The following is a 25,779-nucleotide window of genomic DNA, read 5'->3' on the forward strand; positions in this document are numbered from 1 at the left end:
TATTGTTAACATTTTGTAGGTTTAAATTAAGGTCGTTTTGGTTTTGTTGACATCTTTGTTAATTTTGTCAATGTTAGTATAGTTTTTGTTAAGGTCTTTACGGGTTTGGTAATGGTTTTATGATTTTTGTCAACATTTTAAAGATTGTTGTTGGTGTGTCTTCAGTCCAAGGATCAGCAGATCGCCAACGCCTTTCATTGAGTAGCAGATTCGAAGTCATCAAGTGAATGGAAGACATTTACCGAAAGGAAAAAAATGAATGGCTTCCTTTTCAGGTTCACTGCTATTCACTGAGTGGAGCTGTAATGGTTGTGTGAAGTCTCATGACAGATATGGGTGAATGACTGGAGGGCAAGGACACCGATAGTGGGAGCATTGAGCCTTTTATCTCCTCGCTATCAACTGAATGAATGGTTTCTCCCTGTATGGAGCCGCTTCTGTACAGTAGACAAGGGGGTGGGGGTGTGAGTTCCTCAATGAAAGAAGACGGTGATGGGGAGACGAGGGGGATGGGGATTGGCGAGGTGGCAGGGCTGGTGCGTGCTGGGGGAGGGGACTGTCGGCCTGTTCACAATCCATTTGGTATAATAGCTTCACGTTCAAGCAGGAGGTGTGAGCTTAATCCTCAGATTCGATCACGGCATGTCCTAAATTTACTCACTTCTGCGACCAGACGGCGGTTTTAGAGACGTGATTGCTTTAAGACAGGGAGAAACATTGAGCCTGAGGGTGGAAAGGTGTCAACATGAAAAAAAAAATCTATGTAGATGTTACTAAGTGGCTCAGTGCTGGTATGAGAGCACGGATGTACACCGCAGCTTTTACAGTCTGAATGTAGTCAAATCGGTTTGAATCCATTTCTTTATGAAATCTCAGTAATCTCTTTTTGCTTTATTGTTTTATTTAAACCAATAAATTCCAATAAAATAAAGCAAAGTATCAACAGAAGTTAATATCGTTTCAAAGATGTTGGAAGTTGGGTTAAAATGCAGTTAAATTACAACAACATGCACATGCACATGAACTTTTTTCCGAGTTGTCGGGCTGTGAAGAATAGTGTTGACATTTTTCTACTGTTAATGGATGACCTAGCCGATGCGGATGTGGGGGGGGGGGGGGTGGGGGGGTCATTCAAGAAATAGAATATTGATCTGAATAACCTAATTTCATGTTTAATTCTGGGATTCAGGTTTATTTTCTGAAAATAAGATGATGAAATTAAAAGCAAATGGTCCATTTGTCATCCAGGTCACAGCTTAACATTATCGCCAACAAACAGCCAATTCTTCAGAACATGAGGTGAGCCTGTGATTGGACCTGAAACTTCCTGGTAATTGGGGCAGGCCCAATGCCAAGACTGTCTACAGAATCAAGACAATACTATAAATTTGGGCTGAATTGTTACGCTTTTAAGAGAAGCCAATTGTTTAACCCTTGTGCTATCCTAGGCACTTTAACATTGGGAGTTGGGTCATCTAGACCCACTAGACAGTGCGCTGAACCTTTTTTCTTCAATGATTTGTGATCTTCACTGGTGTCCATGGATTACATGAAATCTTTCCACCTTTATCCACCTTTGTCATGGTAGGAATAACACGTCAATGCAAGGGTGGGGTCATCTAAGATAGCACAAGGGTTAATTAAAATGTACCAATTAAGAGGAGAGGGATGTTCTCTGTGCTGCCCAGTATAAGAGTCTCTAAAGAGGCAAGGGTAGTGTAAAATTCATGATTGTATTAGGTGTAATGAATCCTAAACACACATTTTCAGAGACATTTTTCTAAATAGAATAAAACTTTGGTTAAACTATTTTAAGATATAAAAACAGTAATGCTAAATATAAGAAGTCTGTAATGTTCACTTCAACTGTGTGACACAAATTAATAAAAAGATCCAGGAAAGAATGTTGTGGGATTTTTACAGTATTTAGGTGTAGAATGGTGAGGAAAAAAATACTTCGGTTCGACAACCAGCAAGGATTCAGTGTTAAAGAGTTAAACAGTCAGACTGGAACATCTCCACCATGACCAAGACAAAAGAGCAGTCGAAGGACACCAGGGACTAGATTGTAGACCTGAACAAGACAGATAAACCAGTCTACAATAACATAGCAGCTTGGGGAGAAGACATCACCTGTTGGGAGCAATTATTAGAAACTGGAAGAAATCACCGACAATCTTTCTCCACCTGGAGCATCACGCAAGATCTCAGCTGGTGGGGTGAACTTCTGTTATTGATAGAATATTTATATTCTGCACCAATATACAAATGCAATATGTAAAAATCATAGAATGTGATTTCCTGGATTATCTTTATATCCATTGTCTTACACAGATAAAGTGAAAATGTCATCTTTTCGAGTGGTACTACTTGCAGAATCAGTGACTGACAAATACAAAAAGTCTAAAATAGAAGAAAAAAATATATTAGACTCAAACAATGAATACTGGTTAACTAGTCCAATCTCATATCTGCAGAGCTCCCGGGTTCTTCAGTTATGAAGTCAGAGCAGATCAGCATCACCGCTCCCTTTCATCCCTAGCAGACCGCCTTTCACAGACACTGCTCCTGATGGCAGGTTCGGGATTAGATTCTGGACTCGGCTGGTTCTGTCCTCCAGCAGACATGCCAGGCAGTGATCCACCAGAGCTCCTGTAACTGTTGCCAGGACAACACTATGCAGGACCGAGGAAGAAGCTCTGCGACAGTCGAGTAGAAGAAAAAAAAAAAAGGTTAATATCTTCTCTTTTACATTGCTGGTCTGTAATTTGTGTGATTTAAAATGCTCAGTCTTACATTTCCAATCTACTTATCTTGAAAAGCATCTGTAATTGTGGAAATCTTCCACTTTGCTGCAGTAAAAGTGAAGCCATTGAAGAAATAAATACGATTCACAGAAGGAGAAAATCGAAGCCTCCTCCTACAATATAAATCTCTTCATGTCACTGGAGATGAAGAGTGGACCTCGTTAGTTACCCCGCCTTCGCTGTGGCTCGTGGGAACGGATGAGACTCCATTAGACAGCAACAGCACTCTGTGAGCAGGTCCTCTCTTTGTTGTTACACTTGGACGGGCATTATTTTTAGGATATCCAGCGTGATCATTTTACATATCTGCAGACAGGAAAAGGGAGCACCTGCACAGAAGAACTGCTGTTGGATCCAGAATCAGGGTCACAGATGACTGAAGCGGCACTTGGAGAACTCCAAAAACCAGAAGGCTTCTCCTACTCAGGAATCCCTCATTTACTCACTGTAACCACACACCAGAGCAGATGAGGGTTTTTGCCTGAAGCTCGCTAATGTGTCCAGTTTCCCCTCATTACCACCACCACCCCCACCACCTCTGCTTTTCTTTTTCATTCCCTCTCTTATCCATTGTGCTCGTAATTGTAAGCAGAAATCAAAATAATAGGAACAAAGACCGTAAAATTGTGGAAACTGGGAGACGATCCAGCTCCGACTGAAGAGTTCAGCACAAGTTATGATGTAAGACATTGTTTGTCTTACAACAAACATAACAGGGATGTCCCGATCAGAATTTTTTGGCCCCGATTTGGTTCAAAGTCATTTGATTTTGAACATCCGCCTATACCGAGACCTGATCCGATACGGTTTGTAAAACAATTAAAAAAAAAATGAAGAAAATGTAGAAACAGTATGCAGGTTATTATCCATTTAACCCTAAACAGAGCACTTCTGTGAAGTAGCTTCAACAATCAAGTATAATTAGTGCAACTATCAACTAGAATACTTGTTAATTATAAACTAGTAGAAATAGGTGATAATTCGTCATAAGAAAGTTTAGAAATAGTGTTAGTTCCTTTAGATAAATCCTTCAAATAGGATAGTTACATAGTTACACAAAGAAATCTTTAAAAGTAGTGATTTTCTCCTAAAATCTTTGTTACAGTACGACTTTATTCATGTAAGAATTAGTCATTAATAGTTAGTCATGTAAGAACGTTTGGTGATTGTAGATTTAATATCTTCAAATCTATTGAACATTAATGATTATATGGGATTCATTAAAACAATGACTTTCTTTAGAAATCGTTGCTGTAGCATGACTATGGTGAGTTTTCAAGACTCGATTACATGTTATTTTTGAGAAAATATAGATTTCGGTAACTTTTTTTTCAATCCCCTTTGCCTGGGCCCTGCACTCTGCAGTTCTCTGTCGGCTGCAGGAGGGTGCTATTCTCAATAAAAAGAAACAAAAATCCAAATCATTTTTTAAAATTTCTTTGTAGGTCTACGTTTGCATTAAGAAAAATAGCAAGAGACATTTGCTGTCAGTTTACAATGTTTATTAAAAGAGTTTTTGAGCCTAGAAATTCAAATCTGTGAATATCTCGCTAACCTTACAGAACTGTTTTTTTGAGCTCTAGCTCAGACCGGCAGTAAAATGTCGTGATCCGTTCATGACATGCAGACTTCTACTAAGGCATTTATTTGAAATATTGAGGTTGAAATATACAGCACTGATCAAAAAAAGTAATTAAAAAAATATGTATATATATTTTTTAACTATCCATTACTGATCACAACATTTGATACCCATCAAGCCTAAAATACATGATCGAGCCCCATTTCAGATTACGTGATCAGATTGGAACGTCCCTAACACACAACACTGTACATTAGAAGTAAACTATGATATCCGATTAACTAACTTTAAAACTTGAAAGTTTATCCTAAAGTGGGGGCACTAAAAGCAAAGCAAAAGGGTTTTATAAGAAAAAAGGAAAAACAAATAAATGCAGTCAGGGGGGTGGTCCTACTCACAGGCTGTCAGTCCTCTGTGCTATAACATGGTTTTTCTTCAAGCCTAACTCCTCCCTGTTTGGCACACAGTGTACCAAACGATCTGGATCCAAGTGCAAATGTTGCAGTTTCCTCCCTATCCATTAGGTGGCAGAATGCACTTTTCATTGGGCTAAAATCCAACTAACATTGACTGCAGTGTGCAGACAGAGGCATGCCTCAATGTTGGCGGGGTTAGACGTGTTGCCCTGTGCCCACTGTATGAGATTCTTTTTCGTCACCGCTACTGCCGTATTTTATACGTGTCCACGTGCCATAAAGCCACCAACTGGATCCAGGAGTGTATCCTGAGATGGCTAAATTAAGGCTCGCCATGTAATTTCTTTTTAAATTCAGGAAAAGATTAGTTATTTTGATTTTAAAGGATGTGTACACTCCTGCTTTAAGAGTTTTTTTGACACGTGTATCGATTGACTGTTATGTCAGCCCCATCTCCATTTAAGGGAGACTCATGTTTCAGAGGTGTGTTCAACAAATGACAGTAGGAGAACTGGGTGACGTCTACACTCAGTCCAGTTCTCTTATACAGTCAATATGTTCAACAGACAGATCGATGCAGAGAGGAGTGATGTGAAAATTGGTGTTTGTTTTGTCTCTGAACTTACAGAATTGACTTGTATTTGTTGGGGTGAATAAAATCAGGATGTCTTTAGTCATTTTTGTCTCTGTCATGAGGTTATTTTTCCCAAAAGGCCCTGCAAATTAGACGAAGGCATCCTTAAATGACTTAGGTCCACCAGTAGCTAATTTTCATATCGAGGAGTTGGTAACACAAGAGTATTTAACATCTTCTACTATGATCTGTCTCAACTTTAGCAGTTTAATTTACAATGTGCATATGACAGAGTCGTTTTGAGCCATCAACAAAGGGGACAAGGTGTTAATTAACTGATAAGTTCAGCAATAACAGCACAATTGTACCATGCCAAAGTCCACAGTGCCATCCAAGGGACCGACTCTGCAAGCCAGCCTAAGGGAGAATCCATTAAGAATGCCAGGGCACTACTAAACGGAGCAGTCATAGAAGCCAAACAATTTCCTGCCCAATGTCCAGATGGAAAAACTGCCGTAAACAAAAAGTGGCGGAAACATAACTAATGGATTAACCTCAGAATAGATCTTTAGCTGGAGAAAACCAGAGAACACACCCGTTTGTCAAAAAGTCAAAATTCCTTGGAGCGCTTCTGAAGTTTAATGCGATCAATGACTTCAAAGCCAGCAGAACTATTGGTTAAATAATATTTTCAAACAGGATATCTGCATCCCTGGGAGAAAAATGTTACTACATTACTGTCAGTGCGCTCTGTACATTATGGAGTATCTTGTTTCAAAAACCACAGAGATGAATTAACTCCACTGAGTGTTTTTTACGATCAGTTTAAACAGAGTAAACGTCTCTGATATAAAAACAGTTTCTGATGGAACACAAAGTGCTTGGATTGTGGTGTATATGTACCGTCATGTTGATGTTTGGCATCATCATTCTACTGGTAATAATTTCAGGCGTCACGTGGGGTGATCGCACTCCATAAAATACAAGCCGTTGCCTTTTTTGGGTTGAAAAACTTTTTACAGCTGTACGCCGTTTTTAAATTCGCTTCATTAAACCTTCAATACCAAATTTTTAAGATTACTTTTTTTTAATCCATTTTGTTGTACCATTTCAACCACAGTTCACTTCACCCACATGAATTAATAGTCTAAAACAATGGGAGGGGCTAAGTCAGCATTTTGTGTATGCATGGGCCCACCTACCTGCCAATCAAAGAAACAGTGATATAACTAATATTTAATAATAAAAAAAAAATCATTGTTTTGTGTGCCAAAGGTAATATATTGTCATATTCAAGGATATTGTTTAAAGGCTGTATAAAAGGCTTAAGAATAGAATGGTATAGGCCCTTTAATTGTGGCACACCGTTAATTTTGAGAGCTGAAGCTCTCTAAAGCTACAGACAACCATGCATGTGACGCGCTTTCAAGAACATGCATTCTTCACCGTGCATTTAGCCCATGGTGTTCACACTGGACAAGATGGGAGGGGCTTCATTTTCTTTTTCTACATGTCCGCCACCAACATTTGTGAGAGACTGAGCGAAATGTTGAAGTGGAGCAAATCTTGTGAATCTTGCTCCAGGATTTTTCTTTTTCGACTTATGAAAGATTTGGTTAGACGTTCATATGTCACTACCAAATCCAAGTCCCTGATTGGTCAAAGTTCCACCTGATTTAAATCGTAATGCCTTTTGAGCGGATGCATGTTTTGTACATAGACCTTCAAAATGGTTTTTAAAATGTGCGTAGCTGTGCGTGAGCAGGAGGGTTTTAAAGCGGCAGCCCTAAACGCGGTTGTACATCAGTCTACATCGACTTTTCATTGGAAGTGGTCGCTTGAACGCACGTTGGCGAGTGCGGTGTGAACATGGTGTAAGAAAACATGTCCAGGTTTAAGCAGGGCTTTAACCTCACAGAACACCCACAATGCATTTTTTCCACCTGGGGACCTCTCCATTATCCATTTCATGATTGGCTGAACAAAGCTGACTATAAATGTTTATGTATATATTAGGTTGGTATTTTAAAAAGGGACACCTGCATAAAAGCTCACTTATAAAAATATGAAATGTTTCTTGCAATCCCAAATTTTTTGGAGTTAGACTAGTACTCCATGTTTTACATCTAACGTCCTTCCAGTTTTATTAATAAGCCCCCCCCCCCGTCCAGCCACTGCAGTCGCTCCACCCTGCAAACAGCAGAAGACAGACATAACTGTTGATCCAGGTAACCAGCTGCAAGGCAGAGAATGCTGGCGTACCTCTGGAGAACCAGGGCCGGGCCGCCCTGATCTATTCTGCCCCCTCTACTCAGTCTTATACATTATTCACAGGCAGTGCACTTCGCGGAGAACATTTGGGAAACCTGCACACACTCACAGTCAATGCCGCGGCCTTGCATCTGCCCTTCAACAACAGTGTACCAACGATCAACACAAGAACTGCATCCATAGGCCGAATGCCTCCGCCACGGATGAATAAAACATCCCCAAAACAGACCAGATTCAGGTCGACATCAAAACTTAATCAGGTCTTAGCTGAGCTCCTGAAATCTTAATTTCTTTTGGAGAAATTCTCAAACAATCCCTAGCAGCTCCAAGGAGGGAGCAAACTCCTTGAAAAACCAAATAAATGGTATGATCTCTTTTTGGCGTCATGTTTGTGATGAACTTCTGAAATAAGGTCAAACTATATTTAAACAAGACTTACTTCCAACTCTAGAGAGTACTGTACTGCTGTAAGGGGCGGGCTTCGGTGAGGCTCAGACTGCGTCGATTCCCAAACACTAAAACTGACTGAAAGGCAGATTCACTGACCCAAGCAGTGGAAAAAAAGGACAGAAAAGATGAGTCACATCAGGGTTAACAAATGTCAGCGCATGACGACAACAAAACCTACTTCTACATGTTTGCACAACACTTTTATAGTTAGAAGACATCTGTTTGTAGTATATTCCTTATTAGCTTTGATTTAGTCAATTACCAGGTAGTAACAAAAGTGCTGCAACAATTACATTTATGGTCAATAAAAGGAGAATTTTATTCATCTGTGCGTCTATAAATTATTTTATGGTATGATCTTTTTATGTTCACCAGTTGTAGTAGTAGTAGTAGTAAAATACGGAGGCAGAACAAAAAGACTGGAGCGGAACTCAATTTTTTATTTAGTGTCCCTGCCAGTTTTCTTTGTTGCACACTCATCTGCCACATGTCCCTTTAGACGTTTTTAAAGTGCCGAGCTAACTGCTTGTTTGTACAACACATTTTTTAACTCGGATCATCAGTTTTAACAGCTGGAGGCTTTTTAGTCAAATGGTCATTCTGGCATTAAAATGCCGTTTGTAACATATTAGTATCAATTCTAGGAAGTACCATCTGTATTCAAAGGCAGACATGAACAAAAATGAAGGTCAACTGTTAAAAAAAAGAGGACATTTTAGGTAATTAAAAAAGCAAAGAAGCTTTGCTCCTGAATTTTCTGTCTTTACGTCTTTTTTTAAAATAATTTTGCCATATTTCTTTAATGTTTAGAAGGCAGACAAAATGCTACAAATACAAATCTAAAATAGGAAGTTCTTAAGAACAACCTTTTTTAGGCCACAGACCAATTTAGCGTCAGACAATATTTTATAGACAAGTCTGTATGTGGCTGAAGAAGGCATTTTTTAAGCTTCTTATCCAATTATTTTAAGCTTTCAATTTACAGATAATCAAATATATAAGCTGGAAGCCACAAATAAAGCAAATCAGAGCTAAACTTGCTAAAAGCACAGCAGTGTTGGGAAAAACGTGCCATACACTCACTCACAAAGCACGTCTACTAATATATTCATCGATAATACCACCACATTTACAATACAGTGTAGAAGTTTGGCGAAATACTTATAAAACAAATCTACAGTGTTTGTATATCTTCCAAAAAAGCCATTTAAATAGTTCATGGTGTGGAGTGACTATTTTTAAAGATGGGTTTATTGAAATTATTGGAACTAGTGAAACTTGAAAAAGCTCTCATCATGTGTAAAGCCAGAAATAAATTACTTCCAGTAAACATACAACAAATGTTCAAGGAAAGAGACAAGGGGTGACAATTGAAGAAATCAGCTGAACTTCAGAAATGTGCTTCTCAATTTGTGGTGTGGATTTATGGAATGGACTGGATGAAGGGTTTAAACAAAGCAAACGCTTACATTTATTCAAGAAACCTGCAAGATGGAACCTTATGAGGCCAAAAATGATCGATAAAAACACAACACGTCACTTCTGCATAGGTGCTATGCAGAATGTAATATGAACGTATAACATGTACAAAACTGTCAATAGAAATGCGCAGCTGTTGTAATAAAGGGGTGGGATCATACAAGATTTCTCTTCAACCCACTCCTTTTCCAGCACACTGTCTTGATTTATCTGCCTATTTAAAATATTGTGTTTATTTTCATTTGTGTTTGAAATAAAGAAAATTGAATCGAATATTTTATTGAAAGCTGATGTTATTCGTGCGAATTTACTTGTGGCTAAGCACAAAAACTGGTGGAAATCCATGTAATACATGTAGCCAAGATGCACATTTCTACCTTCCATGGAAGCATCTAAGGTGCGTAATCCTTTCTCCAGGTCTGTGCGGCCAAGAAAAAAGCTCAGCACTCGTCGTATATATTTTGAAAAGTTGCATGGAAATAGCGTTTTTGAATCTTTTCCAAATAAAACTTTAGTCAGAATCAAAATTTAAACAAAACAAATAATGTAAGTTACCGTACTTATGTTTTAATTTGTGGACTGGACCCAAGTGACCTGGCATGGAGGTTGGGGACCACTGCTTTAGAGGTCTCCAACTCTGTTGGCTTGTAAGATATAGAGCTTGCACAGGAAATAAATATGTTTTTGTTGGCAAATATAATTTTTTTCTTTCCATTAGCTCAAACAGGAAGATATTTCTTTTGTTTTTAATGAATTTGGTCAAAGGTCACTCATTCCGCTGACGTTCTTGGAAAGTTTTAGTGAGATGATAACTCCTCGCGTGACATAACCTCATGTTTCTGTAGGGATGACGTTTTCTTTTTTTTTTAAATGCCCATCAAAATCCTGAACTCAAACTTTGCAATTCATTTCCGATGAGGGGGAAAAAGAAAAAAAGCCCTCTAATCCCAGTGAGAATCTGAGTCACAACTAAAACTTTAATCTATTTATAGTGCGACATTCGCAGCATCAGTTGCCATTTGCAAGTAAGAGCTTTTACCACATGCTCAACTTATGGATTTGTGGAAATGCTGAGAAGCCCGGAGAGACTGATCCTCAGTATAGAAAGCAGAGAAAACAATGGATTTACTTTTGTGAGCAGACAAGTACAGACAGGGCAGCTCGGGGTGTTACTTTACCTTTTGAAGCCGTTTTGAGTTATTTTTTCAGGCTTTTATCCATCTAATATTTAATGCCTGAATTATAGTTACAGAGTAAAGAGTGTAAGCACAGATACCCAATCTGGAACAACATCATTTGGCTCACAAGTAACATGCAGTGAAGTGTCTCCAATAAGTCTCTCTGCAAAACTCAGGAAATTCAAAAGAATATACCCAAAGTAGATCATCTGTGGCCTTTTATTTTTAGATTTCTAATCAGTCCTTTTATTTTTACGTTTCTCTCCTGTTTCTCTCTCTATTTATGTATATTCATGTCCATGTATGCGATTTAGTCAGTGGCAGAGCAAGAACATTTCATATGGGGAGGGAGTGGGGCAGAAGACTAGAAGAGTGTCTGATGAGAACAGCAAAGTGGAAGGCCATTGTGAATGAAAGAACCAGAAATAAATATTTAGATTATTAATACAAAAACAACAATTATTTAAGCCTAGGTGATATTACTGTAAAGCAGTACCAACAAAAAGAAATGCGTGGAGTAGGCTTGCATACACAGTACAGGGGCGTAGCAGATAATTTGAGGGGCTCGTGATTTTATTTAAACATGTTGCTTTTATTGTTGTTGTAATAGTTAAAGAAGCTTGTATTGATGATTTCTTAATCTTTGTTAATGATGACACTAATTTTGACTGCAAAGTTGGGAGGGGGGGTATGGGTGGGGAAGATTTTTTTCTAAGCGGGGCAGCTGCCCCCTTGCCCCCCTTGATAGCCCCGCCCCTGTATTTTGTCAAGGCTGTACAGCATTTTATCCAAAGTGTTTTTGCAAATAGCATTTCCACATACACAGAACTATTGTAATCAGACTCAAACTGTATAAACATGATTTTTTTTTATAATAACACGGTTTATAGGATATTACCTTTGTTTTAAAAGTCTCAATAATTCACATACACAAAAAACATTAGCACAATATCAATATATTAACCCTATATTAACCCTAAATTCTTTTGACTCCTCTTTAACCGCGTATGCATTTAATTCTAGTGGATTCTAAAGCGGAGAAAAGCAGTTTTATGCTTACATCCAACACTTTACAGTAGTGAAGTGTTTGCACACTCAATGTAAGTCAGTTGACTTTGTCGCAAAGAAAAGCGCTTTTCACCGTCGCGCAACACTTTACTTTGTGTTGCATTTCAGTGCAAAGCCGATATAAAAAGAGCGTGCATTATTTAGTTAGGAGTCGCAACTTACATCTCTGGTGTGAAAAGTGTTAAAAGTTATAGGGATGAGTCAATATGAACATTTCTGGAGGTAGATCCTGTAATGAAAATGTTGCTTTGACCACGTGTGATCAGAGTGAACGCATCATTCTCCTACATATCAGCGGTGTGGAAACATATGAAATCATAATTTGCCTTTTTTTTTTATCAATCGTTTCTCTCTCAACAACAGAAGAAGAGCATAACCCGAAAAGCTCCTGAAGTGGTTGATGTTTAAAATGAATTTAAACTGCAATATTTCTAATTCTTTTCAGGCCTCAAGATTTCTGAGTGGAAAGATCAACAAGAATCTAACAAACAGTGAGGTTGGACAGGGAGCTTGGAATCAGGCTTAGGTGGTGGCAGTCTGTCATATTACGAGACAGCACATCCATCATGCATCATGTCAGAGGCCAGCCTATTACAGGCAGGACCTGAGATACACAGGAAAACTGCCTTTTTTCTGGGTCTAGTTTATATCCAGTTCTTGGACTTTCTATCGCTAAACTCCTCCAGGCCCTTCAACAGTTAACAGGCTACAAGTCTTTTCTGAGCTGCAGTGAAGATCCACTTCATGGAGGTTACATAAAACAGGAAAGGGATTATCAGGCACATAGAAGAGCGCTGAAACACAAACTTGTACTTGTCCATCTGGAAAAGTGCTCTACTGATAACGTTTGTCCAAAGATGAGCCCAGATGTTCACTGTTGTCCAATGCAACTCGGAGCAAATTGAAGGGAGCCAATGAGATGAAGCCTACATCCTCTATGACCCATCCTAAAATGTAGAGGAACAACCATAAACCAACAGCTGTCCACCAGTGGAATGAGAACAAACGTCATAGCTCCAAGAAACGTGCTTATGTTCAGAAAAACATGTTGGATGATGCAGCGCTGAAGTGGTTGGAAGCAACTCATTTTGCCCAGAAAAGGGGATAAAATTAAACCTTTTTTATTGATGACAGGAGAGGTCCTCCTCATGGTTTGACTTATTACAGCATGTTGGGCATTGGAAGATTTTTTTTTTTTGAAAGATTCAGACATGAATGTTAAGTTGTTGTTTTGTTTTGGGTTTTTCTGTTCAGAAAATGTTGTGTAAACTGTTTTGCATTAAACTCGTACTGGATCAACAGCCCCCCCCCCAAAAAAAATAAAAATCAGAACAACTGTGTTACAATCAGTTGTATAGGTGTGTGGTAAATAGGTGGAAAAGAATTAGACTACCATCAGATGAAAATGGTGTTTTTAAGATGTTTTTATGGCACTTTTCTGATGATATAAAGAAATTTAAGCTCAAAATTACATTTCTGAGTATTACTTTATTCAATTTATTGTGAATCAGTAGCAGACAAAAAAAGTCTGTTTGGATATGGGCTTATTTGTGATGTAGAAACTATGCTGAGCGGGCTACAAGCTCCCTGTTCCGCTCCATTCTGAGTGATTCACTTGTAGACGACTAGATCCATGTGTCTTCTTTTTACTTTTGGGTTGGGGAAGTGGGGGCGGGGTTGCTTCTTGCCCTCAACTCAACAGTTGAATTTCTAATAAACTCCTGCCGCTTTTCAAAAACTATGTCAGAGAAACGGACAATTTTACCTCATTTTAAAAAGGCATACTCACAATTAAAATACCACTGGGAACGTTTTTAAAATAGAACAAAAGAGGATTGGAGTTGGACTTTAAAAATTTCCCATCTATCGATGTTCAATAACAAATTATTTGAGAATAAAATTCTTCAGATTTCTATCTTCTGCTCAGATGTTTTTGAGTGTTTTAACAGGAATGTCCAGGCTGAGCACAGCACTTTAGGTGCCTGTTATAGAGCAGAGACTGCAGGAACAGCGTGCACGCTGAAACAGGTGCGCGACCTTCCCTGGGGAGGCTTTGAATCAGGTGAGAGGACAGCAGAGAGGTCATGACAGGCTCAGGAAGCAGAAGAGCAAAAGGCAGGCCTCCTCCCTGCTGCAGGCTCAGACAAAGCGTTTTCTTTTTTAGCCGGCGTCCCCTGAAGACGAGCCAGGGAGCAAAGTCGGCAGCCATTGATTTCTATCGTCCGATGCGATGGTCTCAGGGATCAATGCAACATGGAGGTATTTGTGTCCTCATTACTGCTGTTTGCTCAGCGGATCGATTCAGACTCGACTGTTTTGGCTCAGAACAAACTGACCAGGAAGGCAGTGGGATCGCTCTCAATGCCTTCATTTAAACATAATTCTTAGAATTACACTTTTCAATAAATGCGATTTTAACAGCAGGGAGGGCAAATATTTCGAAGATTTAATCCGATAATGATGTGACTATTATTGACTTTTCGATCTAGTCTTTAATCTAGATTTTATTTATATTTAATAAGTTTATAGTAAGTTGGAGCCGGATGTCTCACTACTTCCTTTACAGATTCATTTATTCAGTCTAAGTTCTTGTTCTCATTGTGAACCACAGCACTGGTTCCTGTTGTCTGTAATGCTTGCAGGAGAGAACACAACCCTCACACATATTGGCTCTCCCCGTCTCCTTTGTTGCAGCTACGACAGCTTGCTGTGAAGAAGAAAAAAAAGGCTAAAGCATCATGGGAAAATATAACCATGAGCCCTTTTACATCAAGACTGTCAACATTTGGTTTGATTAGCGAGGAAATCTGAGACACTTCGCAACATCCCTTGTTTAGACTACAGTCAAGAAATATCATGCAGTTGCACCAAATGCTCTTTTGGGGGCAGTGTTGTACAAATCAGGCAGAAAGCTCCAGGTCCTAAAGCTGCGTTGACACCAAACACGATTCATCAGTTTTAATGTTAAGTGAAGTACAAACGCAATCGGAGGTCCTGCGGTGTGATTTAATCGTCTGGAAGCAGCATGTAATGCAGCGAAAAATTCTGACGTGTGGCAAAAAATGTGGCCGCGCAAATTTAAATATCTGAACTTTGGCGAAGAATTTGCATTGCATGAACCAATCAGGGACTCAGAGCGTGTTGATGATCAGCAGGTGGAGTCCAAAACAAACCTGGAGAATTGATTGCTTTCTGATCGTTTCCCTCCTGAAACTTTTTATATTTTTTCATTTACATCAAAATTCTTGTTTTTATTTTTTTTCTCTTCTAGGACTAATGCAGGACGACAAGTCGTCAAACTGGGTCACAGAGACGCAAGTACGGCTGAAAGCGCCCGTCGTTCAAACGCAGCTCCTGAGGTAGATGGTGAAGCTCGCAGTACTGTGAGAATTTCTGATTGATCTCATGAACCCAAATATGGAGACGTGCATTTTAAATATTCAGATTTACAGTCAATGCTTCCATGTAGAGATTAGGTTGAAAACTTTGGACAGAAACTACTCCCACAGGAGCGTCGGGCTCATCAACACAAGCGTCCAGCAGCGAATTTGTCATTTGCTGCGCGTCTAAAGGCGGAGAAGGCAAATCCGCCATGCAAATTGTGTGAACGGTCTTCTGCATCTGAATAAAGTAGCCTAATGCTAGATGTTATTGAGTTTATTCTTCATTTTTATTTAAGCAGAAAGTGACACAAGTTGAACTGTATTTTTGTAAAATGAAAATGACTCCCACGAAAAAAAGAGAGCTTCATTCAACAATATGCAAGACTTTTAGGAATCCAGAGAAAACCGCAGGTTTTCTGCAACATAACAGCCAACCAAGTAACGCAGATGATAAAAAGAGACGACAACATAAGAGCAAGGCAGCTGGAAGGAGGTGACAGATGCAGCAAGTGAGCACAAAATGAAGCATTTATTCACCTTATGAACCCACAGCTGTAAACACCTTCAAAAAGACGCCATCTTTTTATTTTGACACGACTGAATTTTCCCTGTTTCTTCAATAATTTTAGGCTAAAAAGGAAAAAACTAAATTTGACTTCCTTTTAAGTGTAAGTTTAGCAACATATGAATAATCTGCCCATATAAACGCTACAAATATTTAATATAAAATGTAGGTCTGTAATGTTTGCATTACAATGCTTTTTAGACAGAAACTACTTTATTTTATGCACAAAAGAAAAAAAAGAAGGCTCTTCTTGCTGTAATTTTCCCCCAAAACCTTTGGATTTCAACCAACAACCGCTGTAATGACAAACTTTAAAATGAAAAGATTTGGGAAATTCACAGAAATATGTACTTTTTTTCAAGCTGAAAACAGAATAACCAAACATTGCGAGTGTTTCAAGCACTTTCAGGTGCTGCTGGTGTTGTTGGAGCTACAGCATCCCGACATATTTTCCAGAGCTAGAGGTCACAAGCCATCGGCTCAGCTGACGCGCCTGGTATCAACTTTCACTACAGAGCCTTTACATTTGAAAAACCGTCAGCAGCACCATAGGGGGATTATCTGCAGAATGTGGGGATAAGGGTTGGCGTCCACCCTGACAGCCTCACAGTGTTGACTCGTGAGAATCAGGAGGAGATGCAGCGTCTGTGCTGAACGTCATGCAGGAAGACACACAGGAGGAGAGATGAACTTGTGGTTTTCAGAACTACATCCTCCCGGTGGGGTTTCAAGCTAATGAAGATCTTTCATCCTTTGATGGCAACACTGGACTTCCACAGAAAGAGTCTCAACTCCTGAACCCTCGTCTAGAAATCTCATTTACAACAATTATTTGTAATCGTCCCTATTGCAGCCGTTCAAGCAGCAAAAGTGACAAAAGCTAGTGTCAGAGCAGCCACCATTAAAACACTCACCGTCCTTGCGGTGGTAGGTGATCTCCACCTTGCGCTCCTCGGAGCCCAGGAGCGCCTGGGCCACCTGGGCCACGGCGTGCCGGCTGGTGCTCTGGCCGTGCAGGAAGTCGCAGGTGCACGGCTTCTGCATGACGTCCGGCCTGGAGAAGCCCGTCATCTCGCAGAAGCCGTCGTTGCAGTAGATGATGGCACAGTTCTGCACGCGGGCATTAGCGATGATGAACTTCTTATCTGTAGGTGAAGGAATAGAAAAGCCTCAATTACCCTCAAAATTCAGAAAAGAGAGCACACTGTATTTGATTGTGTTTTTTTGTGTGCCTTTTATTCTTAAACACTTGAACTTTCAAAATAAAACACTAATGTAATTTTACTTCTAAGGTAAAACCGCACCTTAATCTCATTTCTTGTCTCTGTTGGTTAAATTGTTTAGTTTTGTCATTTCAAAATAAAATGTTTTTTTTTCTAGCTTTGAATTTACCAGACACAACTAGTTTTGTTTAATTTGTAAGGAGTTTGGAAAGGTAAATGAAGTTCATGGGTCGCTGTCAGACTGTAGAATGCTATGGACGTCGCTCAACTCTTTCCTGCTCCCAGTTAGAAATTCAGATCTCAACTGTGATTAGTCCAAATTCTGGCGTCGGTTTTATTGCAACTCTGCTTGTTTTCAGTTGTCGTGGGAACCTGTGCTGCAATAAACTGATGGTAAAACCTGAACAACTTTAGTGGTTTCTCTTTAGTCAAAAACTGCGATAGGAAAAACACTTAGAAAGGTGTTGGGGAAAAAATAATAAAGATGTGTTGAAAAAGTTGGATAAAAAAAAGAAAAAAAAAATCACAACAGATCTCTCAAAAAACACCAAACAGACTCACGTAACATCTAAATGAGACCATTAAAAATGCCACAAAATTTGTTTTAACAACTGTAAAGACAAAAATCTTGTAAACCATACATGTAGTTTGTTGCAACTCTTTGACAGAATTTGACCCATTTTTAAAAAGTTTGATAATTTTCAGTGTAATTCCAAGAAATGTATTTCTATTACTGTCATTTTCCCACCATGGTGTGTCTCTGAATAACAGCAACTCATCAATGATATGCAATGAAATTGATTTGGGCAGAAGAGTCAACTCCCATAAGATTACTTACACATAGAATCACAACAGGAGGCAAACATTAGCAGGATACAACAGCTCCAGCTCTAGCAAAAGAACTAGTGCTGCCATCTAGCATTTTGGTAGAGTCACTGCAGAACAATTCTAAAATGTGACAAATGTGTGCAAATTAGTCTCGACTGGGGCTCAACAGTCGCACAGTGGTTAGCACTCTTGCCTTACAGCTGGAATACGGAGGTTCAGAGCCCGGCTGGGATCTGTGTGCAGTTTACTTGTTCTCGTGCATGCATAGGTTTATTCCTCCCACAGTCCAAATACATGCTTCATAGGTTAATTGGTGACTAGGTGTGTGTGTGAGTGCATGTGTGTGTGATTGTTTGGCCCTGCAACAGACTGGCGACCTGTCCAGGACATACCCCGTCTTCGCCCAGGGGCAGGCTCCGCAACCCCAAAAGGGATACAGCAGGTTGAGGAAATGGATGATTGGATTATTGAAAGAGGCAGAATCAGGTTTTGCACGTTTCCCAATTTCTTCAAGCAAGGATTTAGCTTTTTGCAGATTTTTTCCCAAACATGTGTCTCTCCAAAGTAAAAAGATTCTGTAAATCTGATAATTACAGCCTTTCATGACTATGTGTCCTCATATTAGATGCGCGACTTAAGAGACTACCGACTCCAAATGTGGACAATTCTTTACAGATGCAGATGTTCTGCCATAGATTTAAGATTAGAAAGAAGGGAAAAAGGTTCAAGATGGAAAAAAAAAAAACCTGAAAGTTTCTGCTAGATGAAAGTCTTAAAGTGAGACATGTGTCAGAAGTGGTCCAGATTCTAGAGGTGTCTAAAATCCATGCTTCTGAACGCATGTGAGACTTTAAAAAAGCAGAGTTTTAGGTGCGCAGATCTTTTCAAAAAAAAAAAAAAAAAAAAGGAAGATGAGAATTATGAAAGCAGGTTGGAAAAACAATGGATTTCCATTTGATTGACAGAATCTGTCATGCTGTAGAGAGAGTGATGAACAGTAAAGACACACCAGGGGAAAGCTACTCACTTTGTCCCTCGAATTTCCGAATAATGACTCCTAAGAAGGTGTTTTGCGGCGCCACATGACCCCTCCGGACGGGCATGGTTCCCCTCCAAAGATGATGCTCTCTGGCTGTCCGAATACGAGCGAGCTGGTCCCCTTACGCAGCGCTGAAACCGGATCCAGAGGGGCTCCCCCCTTTGTCAGCACTCTGTCATCCTCCTCTTCTCTTTTGTGGTTGGTGTCCGCGGATCGCTCCACTTCAGCTGCCCGGCTGCGCGCCCCGCAGAGGTTTCCCCGCGCCGCCCGCAGACGCGCAGCTCGACAGAAACGCAGAGACGTTCAGGCGCAGATTCAGCAACATTTCACCGTTTGCCCGCGGCGCGTGAGAGGCTGGTGCGCGCGGGGGCCTGCTGCTGCTGCTGCTGCTGCTGTGACGGGGACACGGACGGAGTAAGCGCCGCGCGCGTAGGGGCGCAGCTCCGAGTCCGTGGAGGGAGAACCCACATGGAGGCTCAGACAAAGAGAGAGAGAGAGAGACGAGGCAAAGCTGGCGAGTAACGGATTACTGTAACGCGTTACAGCAGCTGTAACTAACAAATGATGAAAAGGCAGAATCGGTTTTTACCGGAACTTTACCAGAAAAACTTCACGAAAAATCGCATTTTTAAAGAGGAAACTTCTTAATTCCAAATAAAATTAAAAAAACAACGCGGCATAAAAAAAACAACCCAATCGCTTCTGACAAAAACTGACATTTGTCGCGCCGCAGCTTCACTCCTCGTTCACCTGAGACTGTTGTCTCGCGAGTGCTGACGTCAGACAACAGGTGCACCTCATTAGGGGAAACCCTGAACCGTTCTACGGGGTTTCCGCAGCAAGGCCCAAGCAGCCCCGTGGGGCGCTGTCCATGGTGCTGAAACAAACGCGCCTCGTCACAGCTGCGGTGACACATCAGGAGGGCGGGTTCTGGGGGTTTTAAGCGACCTGCCCCCTTTAAGACCGAGTTTATACAGAGATCTTCTATTTTTTTTCTGATTTTGCTTAGTAATCAATTTCAACATAAATTTACATATGAAAATAAATAAAAAGTAAACATTGTTAAACGACAGGAGCTTGAAAACCCAATTTAGAGGATAGAAAACGTATTTTCATATAAATGGTTTATTATTTATCCAATTTCAGCATTTCTCACACAATTTTGAGATTCTTAAAGGGTGAAGACTTTTTAATAACGGTTGCATAAATACCTAGAATCAAAATTTATTGAAGAAATGTATACTTCAAATTTAAATGAATGTAAAATGTCTAAAGTGTATTTCCATAAAAATATGACTGATCATCATCTGAGTGTCTCCATATGAACGGCTGGTTAAGTTTAAGCAATAGAAATGTTAGCATGGTTTAAATAAATGCTGAGAAAACTGCATAACGCATTTTGATTTAAGCTGCAACATTCAGCACTAAAGATCAGCAGCACGTTCTTGTGATGGAGGACACTAAAATGCTGCATTTCAAATTCTAAAGGTTACAGTTTCCTTCTCTACGTTAGCAATCCTGACTCAGAAAGTCGGTCCTGGGGCTCAACAATGAAGAGAATTGTGACTTACTTCTGCAAAATGTGCAAAGTAGAGGTTTTTGTTTTGTTTTGTAAAACACAAATCAGATGGGACCGAAACAAAACTGTGACCCAAAAATCGAGTCTTGAACAAGACCCTTGCATTCCAAATTTATACATTTACCATGACCGCATGTCAAACAAGGCGCTGTGCTGTGAAATCTCAAAACAATAAAAACAACAGTTAAAAAGTAGAAACAATAGAAAAGTTCAATAGTAAAATATAAAATAAGTACAATAGTAAAACAAGAACTATACTAAAAAGCAAGAGCATTTCTTCTGCTTCAAGAAGAGAAGATGTAGTGGCCGAAACACAGAGACCAGGAGAAGAGAAACATCAGACGAACTGTATTTCAAGGGACATTTCATACAAAAATGGGTGATGCTGGAACTTCTGGTGATAAATTAGGTTCCATTGACGCAGTGACTGAATGAAGTTTGGAGATTCTGTTTGAATTTTAAGCTTCTTTAAAGAGCTTTGTTTATCACTATGAATTCTAAAACAGAATAAAAAAGTGTCCTCAGTTAAAATCAGAAACAAATAAACTTACTACGGATTTTTGTGTCATATTTTCTTTCTGACTAACAGACAGTCACTTTGGGCAGGTGATGCCAGTTGAGGTTTCTTCATCTTTAATACATACAATTCTGTAAAGGGCATGCTTTGTTGGGGGATAAAAGTTTGCTTATAATCATCCATTTTTTCATGTTTATGGAATTTCATTTTTACTTCAATTTGTGTTCAAATAAATTACAAGTTTGTTGTTGCAGGAGAGTACGTAAACATTCCTAAAAATACGGCAAGCAAAGACGCAAAACTCCTGGACAAAAGCAAAATTCAAAAGTTGGATGAGGTTTTTTTGAATGCAAACTTTTAGCCTACAAACCTTTTATAAGCTTTATATTTTAACTGAAAGAAAAGTTTTGTTAGGAAAGTGAAGCACCTCTGCCAGGGATAAGCTAAAAAGCTGAATTTCTCCGAGCACTGAGCGAAACACCCCCAAAAAAAGACTTTTTCAGTTTTTAAAAGAGATTGTTTACAACAGGAAAATCTCTCAGTTTGAGTTCTTATAATATAGATGGAAAAATCTTTTTAATTCAGTTAAAAATTAAAAATAACGACAGAGAAAAAAGTGTACTTTGCAAAAACGAAGTTCTCAAAATTCCTGTGGAGATTTTCTGCTCCGTGCTTGGAAGTAGACAGCTTACTTGTAAATGTGAGTTTCTACAAAACTCATCAAGTACTGAAAAGGAAAAAGAAGCAAATTTTAGGACAAAAGTGTCTTAAAAAATAAAATAAAATAAAAAATGTCTCTCAGACTTTTTATCACCAAGCATTTATGTGAAAACAGGCAATCTAACTTTTTTAGTTAAAGGGGCACCAGTAGTAAACTGTCAGCTTTAATTTAAGTATTTTATAAGGGGGATTTTATAGAAGAGCAGCTAATAGATCAGCTGGTAGATGTTGAGTGAAAGGTGTCAGGAGTGTTGAAGGGATTCTGTGTGTTTTATAATTATGGTCCGCAGCAGTTACTGACTGCAAGGACCATATAGTTTTGGCAGTTGGAAAGATTTCTGCCCCTTTCAGTGAAAATGTGACCCCCGCCACATTTATTTTTTAATTGTGTGGAAAGTGCTAAACTTTATTATAAATAAAGATTGAATTTGAATTTAAACGCATAAAAAGTTGGTTGCACCTCTATCTGACTTAAACTACTATAATAAAAGACAACCTGAAATCCTGCCTAACAACAGCAAGGACTCTGAACTGGACGCTGATCTTTACAATTTATTTACTCGAGTCCTCCATTTGATCCAGTTTCATTTGGCCACCGTCACGCCTCTAGAGGCGTGTGCTGGAGGATAAACATCCCGGGTTTATGAAACATCTGTCTTGTCCTCCATCTGCTCCAGAGAAAAGGCTTCGGCTGTGCAAAGACATGGACGGGCAGATTTAGCAAATTGAGCTTTTACAACCTCTTGTTTGAAGAGCGGATTCCCCAAAGAGCCCCATTTCTGGCTTCCTCACACTTTCCCCAGCTCCAGTCTCAGGGTTCTCATCAGTGAACGCACAACACCAACCCCCCCCCCCCCCCTTTCATTCATCCCACTCCCTCCTTCATTCTATGCAGCATGGCGAGCTCCACTCACCCACTCACAGCACTGGAACAGTAAAGGGTAGCTCTACCCTTGAGTCATGTTCACAGTAAAGGGAGTGACAGCGCAAATTAATCGGTTCCAGCGGCGCTCGCCCAATGGACAACTGCTGGTGACATCCCACTTTTTTCCAGTTCTGGTCTTCATTATTTGGTGACAGCTCGCAAATAAGAGGAGAACTGCTGAGAAAATTGAAGAAACGTGAGCATTTACAATTTAAAGACCCACTCCAATCATCTTTTGTTCTATTGTAAAAGCGTTCCTAGTGGTCTTTTAGTTATGATTATGCTGTTTTTAGGCAAAATCAAAAAGCGGGTCACTTCTTGGGACCTAGTTTCTGCAGAGCGGCAGTATTTCATTGGAAATTCCCTTCTGATTTGTGCTTCCTTTCATCCATCTGTTTTCACATGCTCTCCAACTAGCTTACAGCCCCTCACCCACCCCCCCATTCTATTGTGGGGGGGGTGCATTGGGGGTCTCATTGGAGCTATCTAGCCGTGTGGTTTAGAGTCACATTCAAGCTCAGACGAGAAAAACAAAGTCAAACTTGTGGATTCATCAGAATGGAGCGGAGCGTAGTATCTACAAAGCTTATTCCAACAGTATTTTTTCGTCTGCTCCTGATGCACCACAATTTGAATAAAGAGATACTCAGGGATGCAATTTTAAGCCTTATTTTCTTCATTAAATGTCCTCCACCATGAGAAAAATGCTTCAAAAACGTGTTGAAAACACCAAGAAAACAAGTTTCATCGGAGTGGGTCTTTAAAGAGACTCCAATGGAGAAGTAAAAAGACATTTTGAAACCATCTTGGAGACAGATCTTTTCCTCCAAACACCCATTCTACCCAGACCTCCACTCTCTGCTTTATTGTTTCATTACTTACTTCACTGAGGTTATAGGGACCAGGGGAAAGAGACGCATTGTTGCTTTGGAGCTGCAACATTAGAGCTACATCAAGAGGAACCTAAAGTTTAGCGATGGTGTAAATATGATATTTATTTGAGTAACTTCTGTTTAAATCATCATCATCTGCTGCTTGCATAATAAAAAATGTTGTTTTTTGAGTTACCTGTAATATTCAAAAATCCCAAATGCACGCACTTTTGCAAGTTTACTGCACATCATCTAGGTAGAGACAAGAAATGCTCATTCAAGTTAGTTTCATTCTTGCTCTCAAAGCAGAATTTTTTTTTTTTATGAGCACTGATGTTATAAATATTTGTGTTTACCGTCTGTGTAACCGTTTTTTTTTTTTTTTTGATGAGAAGTCGATTTATGAAACCCAGAGTGAGAAGGAAATTATGTTTTTCTCCCGAGATGCTGATAAAATGCGATATTAATAATTAAGTGGAAATGAAACAATGCAGCGAGGCTGGAGAGCTTAGCTGTAGTTCAGGAGTGCAGTTTGTACTTTTATTTCAGCAAATTTCCTGTTCTGACGTATCAGGAGATTCTTTCACTCAGGGGATAGTTATGCCCTTTTGCTGCCGTCTACGGAGATCTGAAATTTTGTTAAGCTACAGTCAATATTTGGAGCGGACAAGATATGATGAACGCGCTAATCACATTTCTAGTGCTAAAGAAATGAAGCAGGAGTCAAATATTAACACAGAGAGAGATTTCCAGTATTAGAGGAACAATTGTAAATGCGATGGCAATTATTGTGAAGTCATACAGTTTGAGGGGGCTCTTCTCACAATGAGCTTTTTCTCCCTATGGCGTCATTCATGCAGAGCTGTTACTGTGACCACGCCCACCTGTAGAAATACTGTCACTTCTTTTCAATAAAACTTTATTGTTTCAATATTTTTCGCTTCAGCCTTCATGAACGATCGATTTGAATTAATAGGAAAAAAAGCAACGTTTGCCACAGTGAAATGAAAATGCTGTAATAATTCCTGTGTTTTAAAACGGTTGCAGCAGATGATCTAAATAGGACTGTTCTTCTCATATAATTGGATCTTGAAAAAGGAACAATCAAATCACCAGAGCTGACCTGATGAGTTTAATATTGAAGACAATACCCACTGTTTAATACTTTATTTACCCAAAACAACATGTGCACACTCATTTCTGTTATCTTACATGGAATAAACTTCCTCAGAGGACAAGGCTTATTAGTAACAAATATAATTTCTAAATGATTTTAAAACTAAGTTTCATGGACTACTCATAATAACTAACGATGTGCTGTTATGAAATGTATGTGTTGTTGAAATGCTGGTCTGTGTTTTTGGTATGATGGTAGAAAAATGAATTTGTTTTTAACCTATTTTAACATGTGAAGCCTTTAAGGTAAATACAATGAATTAGTTTGTGAATTTTGTGAAATCATTTTAGGTTTTTTGGGAAATTTGTCAAATCTATGTATTTTAATGGTGACGGACCCCAGGAAGACTGTAGCGACCACTCTGTGGAAATTAATGGGGTTCAAAATAAATTAATGAATGTTCATGTGTTTCATGTTGCAGCAGGCGAAATTTGTGATGTTATGTTTCCATATGGGGATCTTTAGTACCAGGGCTTGCCGGTTTGGTCTGGGGTTGTTGCTGCAGTGCTCGCCCTTGCTGGGGCGGGTGGAGTGGACGCTGTTGCTCTCCGGTGTGGGTGGGAGCTATGGCGATGTTCTGTGGCTGGGCTCCTGGTAACAAGAGATTCACAATATAAAGAAGAAATGTTTTTGTATTTCTTTGTGTTCCAGTTCGCATTATAGGCAGTGATGGCACAGTTCTTATGGAGAACATTTTGAATTGGCACTTTATGTCACAAACGTTGCTGGTCTATAGCTAACTTTCTTTAAGTTAGCGTCAACTCAACGTGGCTCAATCAGATGTGAACAAATTCAAGCGTTTCTACCATGACTTAGATTTGAAGCGCAACCTCATTGGGAGTTTCAACCAAACTAAGTTGAGGCGAACACGATTTTTGAACACCAACAACAGCAGAAGGTGTTTCCCATAAAACACGAGGGCTATGTCCAAATTGCCTCCCTACTCAATAACGGCTAAAAAAAAAGTAAAGCAAAAAAAAAAACATGATGTGGAACTATCTAGTGACCTGGATTTTGAAATGCAATTCAGACACCATCATTACTTTTTTTTCTTGCCGAAGTAAAAACCTAATAAATATGAACATTTTACAACTACCATCTATGAATCAACTGAGTTCTTATGAAA

General features: G+C 39.4%; 1 protein-coding gene across 5 annotated transcripts in view; it reads right to left on the minus strand.

Annotated features, from left to right (window-relative positions):
• LOC101169590 (potassium voltage-gated channel subfamily H member 7) overlaps window positions 1-19,673 on the minus strand; it is a 98,242-nt gene extending 78,569 nt beyond the window's left edge. For 2 of the 5 annotated variants that reach the window (XM_020710299.2, XM_020710294.2), the window contains exons 1-2: window positions 18,852-19,673; window positions 16,688-16,918 (exon numbers count right to left, since the gene is read on the minus strand). In XM_020710299.2, the coding sequence (XP_020565958.1) occupies window positions 16,688-16,918; window positions 18,852-18,927 (307 nt within the window). In that variant the 5' untranslated portion in view covers window positions 18,928-19,673. The remainder of the gene's footprint in view (window positions 1-16,687; window positions 16,919-18,851) is intronic. The other 3 variants (XM_020710292.2, XM_011484162.3, XM_011484173.3) reach the window with 3 other exon arrangements.
• Between the last annotated feature and the right edge of the window lie 6,106 nt (window positions 19,674-25,779).

This window comes from Oryzias latipes, chromosome 2 (assembly GCF_002234675.1).
Source record: "Oryzias latipes chromosome 2, ASM223467v1".
NCBI classification, from domain to species: domain Eukaryota; kingdom Metazoa; phylum Chordata; class Actinopteri; order Beloniformes; family Adrianichthyidae; genus Oryzias; species Oryzias latipes.